Consider the following 15,167-nt stretch of genomic DNA (forward strand, 5'->3'; position numbering starts at 1 on the left):
TTCAGTCTATAAAAAAAGTTACTATTGACCCAATGGATTAAAAATATTGCCTTCCTTCCCTTCCCTCCTCCATTGGGGCAATAGTAATTTTTTTTATAGACTGAATTATTTGGTGTTCATACTTATGGTTTTGCTAGTGAGTTTAGAACTTTGGGTCAACAGAATTCATGCCTATATTCGTGTTTCAGACTTTTTATTTTTATCATTATTATCATACAAATAATACAAATCAAATTAAAAACATAACTAATACCATAATTAAACAGAATCTTAATAGACCTGATTTTAGCTATAAAAAAATTATGAAAAAATCAAATGGTGGAAATCAAAGAAACCTCAGAATTCTTTCTTATAGAAGCTGCTATGTTAGCAGACTAAAAAAAGTAGCAAATTTAAATATTTCAAAGACTGTAGATGAAAAATTGTACTTGTCATATGGTTTACAAATACACAAAGTGGTGATTCCTCAAATTCTGTTGACCCAAAGTTCAAGACTCACTAGCAAAACCATAAGTATGAACACCAATAATCCAGCCTATAAAATTCACCCAATGGATTAAAAATATTGCCTTCCTTCCCTTCCCTCCTCCATGCATCTGTTTCAGACTTTTTATTTTTATCATTATTTTTTTTAATAAAAATTCCAAAGACGAAAGCTATTAGAATCTATAATACCTAGTACTTTGCATGGTTAAAGGTTGAGAAGACAGAAGTTACTTGTTGACATTAGACTTGAATTTCTGAAGATTATAATTTTTTTGGAAAATACATATGCAGGAAGGTCGTTCCAGAAAACAGAAGTTGAAGGGATAAATGAGGAAGAAGAAAACATTTTAAGTCGCATGATTGTTTTTTTTTTATAGATTTTATGGATTGGAGAAGTGAGTTGATAAACATTTTTAATTGATAGATTTAATTCCACTTTAAAGTGGAATTAAATTTACAGTACTTTATTTTTAAGATTGCTATCAGGTTTTCGTCAAAAACATTTATTACTAAGATATTTGAGATGATTTACATGCACTGTAGTTGATTACAAATATCATAGATAGAGATAATTAATTCCTTACAAAGGAATTAATTATTTTTCTCTCCCTCTCCCAGGTATACCTAATAGGACACATTTCGCCTGGACACAGTAATCGTGGTCGCCTGAAAACAGAGAATCCTCCTTTATTCTATTTGCAGTTTAATGAAAAATATTTGGACATCATCAGAAGACATCATGATATTATTGCTGGGCAACTTTTTGGACATCTTCACTTTGATACATTTGAATTGTTCAGAAATCAAAATGGTATGCATACATTTTGTTGCTAATTATTTACCATTTAAAAGAATTTAGTATTAGTTTCAGTTACTCACTTATTCCAGCTGCCGAATCATTTAATCACATAATAGGAACTGCACATAGAGATGGCAGAACAGAAGTGTCATTTCAACAGTAGTTTATAACTTAGCTTATTGCAATCTAATATTCAGTGAGGAATGAACTGTTAATCCTAAAGATGGACTACCAAGATGATACACACAAGTGTGTGTTGGATTCTGACATTGTCCCATCTTTAAGTACTCCCATTTCAGCCAGCCATTTATTAATAACTACACACACACACACACACACACACACACACACACACACACACACACACACACACACACACACACACACACACACACACAGGGCAAAAGGGATGCATTCCTTAAAAATCATTCAAAGGAAAGTTAAATGTATAGTATGCATCTACACATATTTATTATAATGAGCAATAATTTGAAGTGAACAGTAGCAAATTAAAAAAAAAATAATAATATATGGTATAAAAGAAACAAAATGGTGATTCATTTACTGGCTGAAGCTGATGACTAAGGCTCTGAGGCCAAAATGAGGATTCTGCATTCTTTGCTTTGACAAAAGTTTCAGGTGACATCTGCTTAGCTTGTTTTTCCATTTTATATAGTTTCCTATAGTAACAAGGTGTGTTCAACTTTTCTGCTTATGTCAAGGCTGCATTCCATATTAGAGTTGTCATTTTTAGGGAGGTCATGTTAAGGAAAGGTGGGCTCTTGAAACAATAATCATCAATATAAGAGCCTTCTCAATGAGAGCAGTAATTTTTCATTTGCTGCCATCAGCAGCAACATTGATTTTATTAGCTTCACTTACCCTTTGCTTCTTTGACAGTCAAATATATTTACCACAAATATATTTGTACCAGTGGTCAAAGTTTTGTTAAGAGTTTAATTGAGACAAAGAAATAAGCATGGAACAGTAGAGACCACAGATTCCAATTTGTATGAGCATTATAAGAGATTTTGAAGTCACAGATGGGGTAAAATGGGTGAAAGCTGAATTATGAATAAGCGAATAAGCACTAGCAAAGAGAGCTAAGAATAAAAATTGGGAATTCATCTGTGAATACAAAAAAAAAAAAGAAGAGAGTAAATCAAATAGACCTCCTTAACTGTTACCTAGGAGCCTCAGTCATGCTTGACCAATTTGGTAAATTACTGTGATGTGAATTACTGTGTGGTAAATTACTGTGAATATTAAACGGTTGATATTAATAAATTATTGTGCCACAGCAAAAACGAAGGGAAAATGACGGGTTGCATTTAAAAAATACGTTTAATGTTATGTAAAAATACTTTGATGTTCATGCGAACAAAAAAAGAAAAAAAAAAAAAAAAGAGTAAAAATAATACAAGAAAGTAAGTAATACATAGCTTTCAGACTGGAAAATGTTCTTCATCAGTTGTGACTGTTAATCTAAAGTATAGAAATATAGAACTCTATGTGCATGCCATGGCAGTCATGTATGGTGAACTATGTGTATGTAATAATTAGCTGTTAGAAGGGAAAGCTTGTAGCTATAGCTGTAATGCATGGGAAAGTTGTAAATGTCAACATTTGTCAGCCAAGAGGATGACCATCTCAGTAATGGGATGGACACAACTTCCTCTGATTCGGTTAAAGGAATCTTTACAGTGTGAGATGTTCAGTGACTCCAGCCAGGCGCGCGGTGACAGTGATGGCGGAACCGATCAATAATCATGACATCACGGCATGGGTCAATGTTGTGCTGGTTCGACCAGAAGTGCTTAGCAATGGCTGAGTGCTCCACGTCTGCTAAATGGATAGATTTTTCGTGTTCAGAAACACGACTGCTGAGCCTTCTGCCAGTTTCTCCAATGTAGCAGCCAGTACAGTCACGGCAGGAAATACAGTAGACTAATCCACTCTACAGCAAGGGAGGAACCGATGTTTTAACTCTTGAGACGAGGAATCGCAACTTCCTTCCCAGGAGTTGTAAAGGTCTTAAAGGCTCATGAGATAATCTCATGAGCCTTTAAGACCCTAGAAATCTGTTGTGATCGGTCAGGTAGAACGGGATAAAAGCGGTCGAGGCAGAGTCATTACTGTGCATAGGCCTGTGGGTTGCTATGTGGTCACGGGCCTGTAGGTCACACCTATCTAGGGCACTGGTGGGGTAGCCACACCTAGTGAGATCTGTCTTAACCCAAGTAATCTCAGTGTGTCTCTCCTCCACAGAACTAGAGTGGGTCCAGGCGTGGGTTAGCAGGGCCTGCGCTGTGACGAGAAGGTGGCTACGTACGTGTGCTGACCAGTAGTTGGTGAATTGGCCAGCACACATCGGCTTGTGATAGACTGTTGTCTTCAAACACATGCCCTCGCACCGGACAAGGATATCCAAGTATGGAAGGGTATTGTCCGACTCCAGTTTGATGGTGAATTGATTGAAAGGCAACAGAGTTAAGCTGGTGCAGAAGTCGGTTGACCGACTCCCAGGGAATGACTACAAACTCATCATCCCTGTAGCGATACCAAAAGGCAATAGGATCTGGTAGACCCACAAATGTGCGACTCCAACTCCTCCATTGTGATGTTTGCCATAACTGAACTAACCGGGGAACCTATGGCTGTACCATGTATCTGCTGGTAAATGGAGTCACTAAACATGGCGGCACAAATGTCTTGTGAAGTTAGAGAAGACTGGGATCGAAGTGAAAAGCAATCGCTACAGCATGAGATGTGCAGTGATAGTATTGAAGTGCTTATATTAAACAGTTGGATGAAAGTAACAGTTTTGGCATTATATATCAAGGCTTCGATAAAGCTTTTGATACATCTGTCGTGGAAGGCTGCTATATAAACTGGAAGGAGTTGGAATTACTGTTAAGATCCTATGATGGATTGCAAGCTGGCTAATAAAGAGTGTTGTCATAAATGGTCAGTCTTCAAAATTCACAAGTGTAACAAGTGGGGTCCTCTCTTATTTCTAATTTTCATAAATGATATTGATGAGGGTATCCAAGGGAAGGTGTTAAAGTTGGCAGAAGATCTGAAAGTGGGAATGAGGCAGTGAGTGAGAGTGAATTCAGAGCAGAATTAGATGGTTTTCTTGTCTTGGAATAGTACAAATATTCTGTTTTATTATTATTATTGTTATTGTTGCTCTTATATTATTTCTACCTAATTGGGGTTTCCACCTCGTTATGGGTATTGCTACAAAGTGCACAGGGTGGTTGTTATGTTTGGTGTTACTGTTTGTCGAGGAACTCTGATTATCCTACAGTTGTTCAGGATTGTGACTTTTTGGAGTTCCTTGTAAGTGTTCGCTGGGAGACCTATTGCTGTTCATCCCGATAATCGTGTCAACCACATACCAGTGGTTGACGCGATGATCGGGATGGTTGTTACTTGTTGCATATGCCACATCTCTTTGTCTCCTGTCTTAGGTTTGTGTGCTTCTTGATTTTTTTCTCCATGGATTTTCTGCACGTTGCCAGTGTGTTGGGTACTGCTACGTCAATCAGATAGGTAGCCTTTTTCTTCTTGTCCACAAGGGTTATGTCCAGTCTGTTGTGTGGGATTGTCTTATCCATTTTTATGGCACAGTCCCAGTACAGCTTGTGGGTTGGGGTTCATACTTGTAGTATGGTACACTTTCTTTTATCATTATTATTACTCTTGATATTTTAAGGAGTCCTTATGTGCTCTAATGTAATAACTAGATCGTATGTATAGCTTAGCTTAATTTTCAGCACTCACCTCATAGTAATCTGCTTAGCTGGTGGAGGGTTTTACCACATACATAGTGGTTATAGGATTCTAATACTTTACAGGTTTAAAATTAAGTTATGGGCTGTAGAAAAATTTTTAAGAAAGGAAAGTGCACCTTCCATGGTTGCCTAATTAAATTAAATTAAATGAAGAGAAAAAAGAGAATATAAGCTAATAATCACGCACGAGCGACTTTCGAGTTTCCTCGTCTTCAGTTAGCTATAGTGGAGGGGGGGAAGAGAGCGCGCTTGCGTTATATGCGGGTTGGGTTCCCGAAATGCATTTCAGTGCACGTGGAAACTTGATACGTGCTAAATTCCAAATGGGGGAGAAATTGGCGGGAATCTTTTTGTTTAACACGTTGAGTGATGTATGGCGCTTAAACCATTCAATGACGAGGGCTTCGTTTTCAAGGATTTTGTAGCTAGAATTTAATTTAATTACTGTGATGGCTGAATCGATGAGTGGGTTGTGATTTTGAGATTGGACGTGTTGTGTTAGTTCTGTGCTTGCTGAATTAGTTTTGAAGCTATTAAAGTGGTAGTATGCACGTGTGTTGGAAATTTTTGATGTCCCGAATTTTGCTGTTGTACTGCCTATGTAACATGCTTGGCAATCTGATTGGCATCTGATCAAATATATAATGTTGTTGTAATCTTGTGTCTCGTACTCGTGGGTTGTCTTGTATGAATTGAATTTGGAACTTAATTTGTTATACGATGTGAATATTAATTTGATATCTGTATTTTTAAAAATCTGTTGAAGTCTTCTAGTGTATTGTTGATGATATGGGAGCGCGATAAGGGGTTTGTGTGTCTTATTCTTGTTCACGTGGTTAATAATTTTGTTTGGGTTATTAGTGTTATTATGAATTTTGGTGATGGTTTCTTTTATTAGTTGTGGTGGGTATTTTCTGTCGATGAATTTTTTGGTGAGGTATTGTAATTCTATAGATAGGTCTGTTTGTGTGTGGCTATATTTTACAGCGTTGTATATCTGGTTGTATAGAACTGCTTTTTTGATGTATAGAGGGTGGTGTGAGTGGTAATGTAAGAATTTACCTGTATGTGTGTTTTTTCTGAATATTTTGGTGCCTAAAGATGTGTTTATTTTGTATACAGTGAGGTTTAGAAAATTAATTTTATTATCGTTTTCTACTTCGAGGGTGAATTTGAGTCTTTCATGTGTTGTGTTAAAGGTGTTCAGTAAAGTATCGATGGTGGTTCTATTGCCTATTAAGAGGACGTCATCTGCATACCTCATGTATAGTTTAATTCCTGGGGGAAGGGTTGGAGAATTTTTTCTTCGATAGATGCGAGGTAGATCTCGGATAAAGGGGCAGAGATACCGAGGCCCATGGGAAGGCCGAAAATTTGTTCGTAGACGTTATTTTGGAATTTAAATTGTTTGGCGTCAAGTAACAGTGATGTGGGTTCTAAAATATCATTAATGTTTAAGTCGGTACGTTTTGTTAATGTGTCGTCTTTGATTAATAGATCTTTAAGGGCCAGTAGCATGGATTCGATGTGTACGTTTGTGTATAGGGAGACGACGTCGAAGGACGCGAGAATATCGTTTTCAGATATGGTTATGGAGGTTATATATTACCGTTATATGGAGGTTATATATTATGTTAAAGACGCCATGATAGAAATACAAACCAAACTTGATAACCACCCAGATAAATATCGAATCATACATGAAACTAACGCTGTTTTTAACTCCCAATTAACCAGTAAACCTAACATTCCCCAACAACAATTAATCCACATACGAGACTTCATGAAAACCCCAAACATTATAATACAAAAGGCAGACAAAGGGGATACCATCGCAATCATGGACAAAAACACATATACAAAGAAAATGTTACACATCTTATCAGATTCAACAACATACAGAACTTGCAACACGTTTAATATTAACAAACTTAAAAATAAACTTGATGGGATCCTAAGAAGACTCAGAGCCAACAAACAAATTAATTTACACACCCTCCAGCAAATAGGCATACGCAATAACATTCTCCCACACATTTTTGGTATAGTCAAACTCCATAAACAAGGTTATCCTTTAAGGCCCATCGTTTCTTATAAACAATCCGCCTATGCTAACCTATCCATATTCCTGGTCAAAATCATTTCACCTTTAATGAGATTTTCTCGGTTCAGGGTTTACAACACTAAACAAGCACACGAATATATAACCTCCATAACCATATCTGAAAACGTTATTCTCGCGTCCTTCGACGTCGTCTCCCTATACACAAACGTACACATCGAATCCATGCTACTGGCCCTTAAAGATCTATTAATCAAAGACGACACATTAACAAAACGTACCGACTTAAACATTAATGATATTTTAGAACTCACATCACTGTTACTTGACGCCAAACAATTTAAATTCCAAAATAACGTCTACGAACAAATTTTCGGCCTTCCCATGGGCCTCGGTATCTCTGCCCCTTTATCCGAGATCTACCTCGCATCTATTGAAGAAAAAATTCTCCAACCCTTTCCTCCAGGAATTAAACTATACATGAGGTATGCAGATGACGTCCTCTTAATAGGCAATAGAACCACCATCGATACTTTACTGAACACCTTTAACACAACACATGAAAGACTCAAATTCACCCTTGAAGTAGAAAACGATAATAAAATTAATTTTCTAAACCTCACTGTATACAAAATAAACACATCTTTAGGCACCAAAATATACAGAAAAAACACACATACAGGTAAATTCTTACATTACCACTCACACCACCCTCTATACATCAAAAAAGCAGTTCTATACAACCAGATATACAACGCTGTAAAATATAGCCACACACAAACAGACCTATCTATAGAATTACAATACCTCACCAAAAAATTCATCGACAGAAAATACCCCACCACAACTAATAAAAGAAACCATCACCAAAATTCATAATAACACTAATAACCCAAACAAAATTATTAACCACGTGAACAAGAATAAGACACACAAACCCCTTATCGCGCTCCCATATCATCAACAATACGCTAGAAGACTTCAACAGATTTTTAAAAATACAGATATCAAATTAATATTCACATCGTATAACAAATTAAGTTCCAAATTCAATTCATACAAGACAACCCACGAGTACGAGACACAAGATTACAACAACATTATATATTTGATCAGATGCCAATCAGATTGCCAAGCATGTTACATAGGCAGTACAACAGCAAAATTCGGGACATCAAAAATTTCCAACACACGTGCATACTACCACTTTAATAGCTTCAAAACTAATTCAGCAAGCACAGAACTAACACAACACGTCCAATCTCAAAATCACAACCCACTCATCGATTCAGCCATCACAGTAATTAAATTAAATTCTAGCTACAAAATCCTTGAAAACGAAGCCCTCGTCATTGAATGGTTTAAGCGCCATACATCACTCAACGTGTTAAACAAAAAGATTCCCGCCAATTTCTCCCCCATTTGGAATTTAGCACGTATCAAGTTTCCACGTGCACTGAAATGCATTTCGGGAACCCAACCCGCATATAACGCAAGCGCGCTCTCTTCCCCCCCCTCCACTCTAGCTAACTGAAGACGAGGAAACTCGAAAGTCGCTCGTGCGCGATTATTAGCTTATATTCTCTTTTTTCTCTTCATTTAATTTAATTTAATTAGGCAACCATGGAAGGTGCACTTTCCTTTCTTAAAAATTTTTCTACAGCCCATAACTTAATTTTAAACCTGTAAAGTATTAGAATCCTGTAACCACTATGTATGTGGTAAAACCCTCCACCAGCTAAGCGGATTACTATGAGGTGAGTGCTGAAAATTAAGCTAAGCTATACATACGATCTCATTATTATTATTAATAATTTTATTATTATTAATTTTGGTTGATGCAGAAAAAGTCCACTTCCTAGAATCACTTAGCCTTACTAATACTAAAATCTTAATCAACTAGTAATCTTTTAAATTTGTAGAACTGTGGGAACCCAACCCATAATTAATTATTATCCAGAATTGGAAGATGATGTTACCAACAGCAAATTCAAAATGGGAAGCATTCAAAGAATTAATCTTGGAAGCTACTAGGCTTTTCATACCAACAAAGAAATATTGTTCAAGATTTAGGCCTAAACGGATGTCAGATGAACTAATTAGACATGTGACAGAGAAGAAAAATGCATGGGATACATATAAATTAACATGTGACACAGAAGCCTATGATAGATATAAGTTGGTCTGTAACCAAGTTACAAAGGAGGTTAGGCAGATTACGAGAAATCTTTCGCAAAGGATGCAAAGAGTTCTTTACTTATGTAAACTCTAGAAGGAAGGGGATGAATCAGATTGGTCCATTTGATATCGATGGTTCAACTGTTGATGATCCTGCCCAGGTAGCTAACAAACTAAATGAATATTTTGCTTCGACATTCACACCTGAAGAGTTATTCAGGGAGGGGAATGCCAGAGGTGTATTCAACTCTGGCAGTAAGCTAGATAATCTTGTAATAACCGAGAGTAAAGTGGTGGAGAAATTGTTGAAGATAAACACAAGAAAGGCACCTGGGGTGGATGGAATCTATCCAGTTATATTAAAGTAGGCAGCAAAGGAAGTAAGCAAACCCTTAGCCATAATTATGAGAGCTTCCCTGGACTCAGGGGAGGTACCCATGGACTGGAGATGTGCAAATGTGACCCCAATTCACAAAGGAGGATCAAAGGGAGACACAGGTAATTACAGACCTGTTAGTTTAACTTCTGTTCCAGGAAAATTAATGGAGGCACTGGTTAAAGAAGCATTGCAGTATCATCTAGACAAGACTTCAGTTATAACTTGGACACAGCATGGGTTTGTTAAGGGAAAGTTTTGTCTGACTAATTTGATTGGATACTGTGATATAGTCACAAAGGAACTGGACGCAAAGAATAACTTTGATATCATATATTTGGATCTTAGAAAAGCCTTTGATACTGTTGCACATGGAAGACTGCTGCACAAATTGGAGCAGTGTGGCATTGGAGGCAAATTTCTGCTATGGATAAAGGGATGGTTGAGTGTGAGAAGACAGAGTGGTAATCAATGGACACTGCTCTTCGTGGACTAATGTTATTAGTAGACTCGCTCAGGGTTCAGTGTTAGGTCCATTGTTGTTTTCTGTATTTATAAATGATATTGATGATGGTATATCAGGCTTAATGTCCAAGTTTGCAGACGATACGAAGGTTGGCAGGGTTTTTAATGACACTAATGACAGTTCACTGCTGCGACAGGATCTAGAAAAGTTGAGCAGATGGTTGAGAGGTGGCGAATGAAGTTTAAAATTGACAAATGTAAAGTACTACATATGGGAAGCAGTAATCCCAGAGTAACGTATCAGCTGTGTGGTACCACACTGACAGTGGTAGAGAATGAAAAGGACCTGGGGGTAATTGTGCAGGCATATATGAAGTTTTCTTAGCAGTGCAGCCGGTCTGCAAGAGTAGCTCATAGTGTCTTGTCAATGATATACAGGAATTTTTCTAGCAGGGAAAAGGGGGTGATTATCCCTTTGTATAAGGCAATGGTCAGGCGATTATCCCTTTGTATAAGGCAATACAGTACACACCTTGAGTAGTGTATACAGTACCTTATTTTAGGAAGGATGTAGAGCTGTTGGAATGAGTACAGAGAAGGGCAACAAGATTAGTGAATGGAACAAAGGGTTGCTGTTACGAAGAAAGGCTTAAGTTTTGCAAATTACAGTGTCTGGACACTAGGCACCTGCTAGGTGATCTGAATGAGATGGATAAAGCCTTGAATGGTTTGAGCATGCTCAATGCGGATGGGATTCTTCCTCTTGTTCAGAATAATTGCCTGAGAGGGCATAAATTCAAATTGTAGGATAGATGTGTGGAAGTTTGCCTTTAGCTAGCGGGTAGTTGATTGTTGGAACAAACTTGCATCTGCCGTTGTAGAAGTTGATAGCTTAAATAGATTCAAGGCAGAACTTGACAAACATTTGGAGCGAGTGGATGGATGAAATAAGTGGGGTTTTTTTTTTTCCTTTGGCTGATGCTATATAAGCTTGCTTTCTTGCATCATGTGTCTTTGTTAATGCGAATGAATAAGTTCTGAATATTGTTTTTTCTTATATGCAGGCAACACCTACAAACTCCAGCACTCTTGGGTAAGGATGAGATTAGATTTGACTTTTCTCAGATATTTTCAAGTTCTTGAAAAAGTGCTGGAATTTTGCAATACAGTGAGACATATTACAAAAGACCTCAGTCATTTCTCCCATCTCAAATAAATGGATTGAGTTTTCTAAAATGAAGTTACAGATCACAAAATTTAGGCATATGAAGATAAATTGCAATCTCTGCTTCATGATTTTTAAGCCAGATTTAATTACTTTTAGAAATTAAATCCTGTTTTTTATTTTATAAACCCGTTTGTGATTAGTGACAGTTTCCTAATTCTTAGTACACTTGACTACTGATAATGGCATCATATTTTATGTAGAAATAGTACTAGTGGCATTTCAGAAATTTGTTTATAATATTTTATAAAATATTATAAATTTGGGCAATCCTTTTAAATTAGTGTTTTACCTTGTACTGCTTTAGGTATTAGTATTAAGTGTTGGCAACATGATATAAAGAAGTGATGCAAAGCTTATACAGCATCAGTCAAAAAATAAATAAATAAAAGTAATAAAATAAATAAATACCCACTTCATTTATCCATTCCTGTCAATAATTTGGCCACACCTTTAATTTTATTCAAACTACCCATTTTCACAACAGTAGGTGGAAGTTCATTCCAAAAGTCAATTACTCTTTGGCTGAAATTTATTGAAATTTATTTATTGAATTTAAATTTATGTCCCTTGTGTGTATGTCATCTTAAATAGAGTAAAGATGTGATCAGCATTTAATTTACTTAACCTTTTTAAATTTTATTCACTTCAGTTAAGTCTAGTTTACAGAAATTGCAATTTACAGAATCCCAGTTTTGGTAAGAATATCCTTTTGTGTTTCCAACCAAGCTTGTTGCTGTTTTCTGTGTATTTTCCAACAGATCTATGTCTTTTCTAAAAAGGCAATGGTTTGGCCACATCTGATATTCCAGATGTGGCCAAATCATTGCCTTAAACAGTTGCATAACCATCACTTTATCTATGCTGGAAGAATTCCTGTATATCATTGACAGAACCTTATGAGCAGCTCCAACAATTTTTTTTTTTTACTGTTTAGAGAACTTCATGACTTCCGGCATGATCACCCCTTAGGTCTTTTTTCTTATCACCTATCTTGAGTGTGCTATACAAATAGTATATTATTCTGGGATTACTGCTAACCAAATGCAGTATTTTGCATTTATCAATGCTAACCCTCTGTGGTCCAGCATTTCATTCACTGCAACGTCATAAAATTCCATCCGGTGCACCCATCAGTGTGTCCGATTACAGAATTTATTTTCCCACTGTGCTGGCACAATTATTGCACTACCAAACATGTACGGAAGTTTGCCTTTAGACAATGGGTAGTTGATTGCTGGAACAAACTTGCATCTGTCGTAGAATACAAAAGGTATACCTTAAATAGATTCAAGGCAGAACTTGAAGGCGAATCATATGAAGAGGTTACAGATGAGATTGTAAAGGTTGCAGAGCTACTTCAGTTGGAGGTTGTTGCCAAAGAAATGGAGGAGTTAATAGAGAAAGAAGAGAAGGATTTATCTAACGAAGAACTTATTGACTTGCAGGCAGCGATAGTGAAAGAAGAAAATGCTGACAAAGCTCAAGATGAACCAAATGAGGAGCTGAGACGCTTCATCATCAGAGAGAGAGAGAGATGGCAATGCCATTTCGTTAAATTTCATTGGCAATGGGGAGGTTTGAGAAGATGGATTCTGACAGAATGATTCTTAAAAGTTAACAGAGGGGGGAATGATATGCTTGCTACAAAGAAATCTACAATGAAAAGAAAAAGCCACTGTCCAGTCATCCATTAATATGTTCTTTTGTAAGGTTGAGTGGCCGACCCCTTCTAAATCTCCACAGCCTTCAACCTCTGCAATGGCGTACTTATCAGCTGAAGAAGCCAGTTCTGTCAATCATGCTCGAGAGGAAAAACTTATTGACATTATGCCTGTCTCCTCTCTTTTTTTGTAATTTTATAATTTTTAAATTGTACGCTTTTGTAATTTTTCCTGCGCATGAGATACAAAAATTGAATAAATACAATAAATAATTCTATTCTCATGTTCGTTGAACATTTATTTTTTGGTTCAATCAATTCAGCAAGCACAGTTATGAGTGCTGCACAAGTATGGGGGAGAAATTCCGACTTACGTAGAGTTCTGCGGAATGCAATCCTTACGTTAATCGGTGAGTGGCTGTATATAAATGAGTAGAGTATTGTATGGAAATATATTCAGCTTCCATTATACTGAAATTTATTTTCTGAACTAAAGCTTACCCTTCTGAAGTAGCATATTAATATTTCCAAAATGATGTTTACTATAACCAGAAAGTCAAGCATGCACAGGTCACATTACTTTCTGGACATATAGTGTGTGATCAAAGAAGTTCCTTGCCTATTAAAAAAATAATAAGTAAATAATAAATTGTGACTTGCAGTGCATTTGTTGTTCCCTCCCCCCCCCCCCCCCAGGAGCAAGCAGATATGCATTTTATGTATGGTTTGGCAGATGGCAATTTTCTGGAGGCTCGTCGTTTGTACCACGAAAGGTTTTGGGAACCTTTCGTGGTTTTTGATGATAAGTTATTTGGGCCCTATTCCAAACAACCTCACAGGGCAGGTGAGGTTGTTTGGAATAGGGCAAACTTTCTGGAAAACAACATGCCTGATTTCTTGAACGACACACTGCTGATCATTCGTCAACAAGCACACTTCATGCACGATGGCACTCCCGCACATTTCAGCCACCTAGCCCGCAATTACCTGAATCGAAGGTTTCCTGGTCGGTGGATAGATAGTGGTGGACCAACTGCCTGGCCTCCACGCTCATGATTTAAACCCACTAGATTTCTTCTTGTGGGGGCCACTTAAAGTCATTGGTGTATTCGACTCCTGTAGATGATGTGAAAACTCTCCGCAATCAAATTGTGGCAGGCTGTGAGATGATACGAAACATGCCAGGAATTTGGCATCGTCTTCGTGAATCCATGAGACGTTGATGTGAGGCCTGTATTCAAGCAGAAGATGGACATTTTGAACAATTACTATAAGGTGACGTGAACAGTTAAGTGTCAGACAGACCTTCAAAACTCGGAAACCAAGCATTTCTGGAACTATGTTGATATAAAATATTTTTATTGTCTGCATATGAGGAACTCATTCCTGAAGTTATGCCGTGTATCTTTGAGACACCCGGTATATATATACATATACAGTGAAACTTCTCCTAACGGACACCTCTCTTTAATGGACATCTCTCTACAACGGACATTTTCAAATTCCCCAACTCTCCTCTATTGGTTTTAACGTGTTTTCAGCTTCTGTCTAGCGGACATTCTCTGTAACGGACGTGGACAGGCAATCTGCACTGTTTCGTTTAGATTAGCACTTAATTTGATCTCCCCGTAACGGACAGCGGGCGAGCTCATGGCCCTTTTTCTAGGAACGTTTCTTCCACATATTGCCTCAATCGTGTGTTTATTTTCTATTTCCAATTCTCTGAATTTTATCAAGGTTTTAAACCCTTTTTCAAGAATTTTAAGGCACGTGTAAAACTTCTGATGAATTCGGTGTGTGCGGGGGGGGGGGGGATTTTGTCAGCCTTTCGTCTTTTGAGTTTCAGTTTTCAGTTTTGTTCAGTGTTGTGTGAAGCGCACAATGTCTTCTCATAAACATTTAACTTTAAAAGATAAAGTCGAACTCATTAATGCGTATGATCGGCAAAAAAATAGTGTTCGCAATCTCGCTGCAAAATTCAAAATTGGGAAGATGCCGGTAAGCGACATCCTAAAGGGAAAAAAACGAACTGCTCAAACAATTTTGGCAACACGTAAATGATCAGGTTCAAAAATCATTCCTGAAAACTGTTGGACTTCAAATTGACAATGTT

General features: G+C 37.2%; 1 protein-coding gene across 1 annotated transcript in view; it reads left to right on the forward strand.

The window, feature by feature from the left end:
- The window catches only part of LOC150085579 (acid sphingomyelinase-like phosphodiesterase 3b), a 121,927-nt gene that overhangs the window by 69,339 nt on the left and 37,421 nt on the right, over positions 1–15,167 (forward strand). The window contains exon 5 of the mRNA XM_090374121.1: positions 1,105–1,297. Within this exon, the coding sequence (XP_090230247.1) occupies positions 1,105–1,297 (193 nt within the window). The remainder of the gene's footprint in view (positions 1–1,104; positions 1,298–15,167) is intronic.

This window comes from Mastigoproctus giganteus, chromosome 5 (assembly GCF_048544385.1).
Source record: "Mastigoproctus giganteus isolate SK-2022 chromosome 5, ASM4854438v1, whole genome shotgun sequence".
NCBI lineage: Eukaryota > Metazoa > Arthropoda > Arachnida > Uropygi > Thelyphonidae > Mastigoproctus > Mastigoproctus giganteus.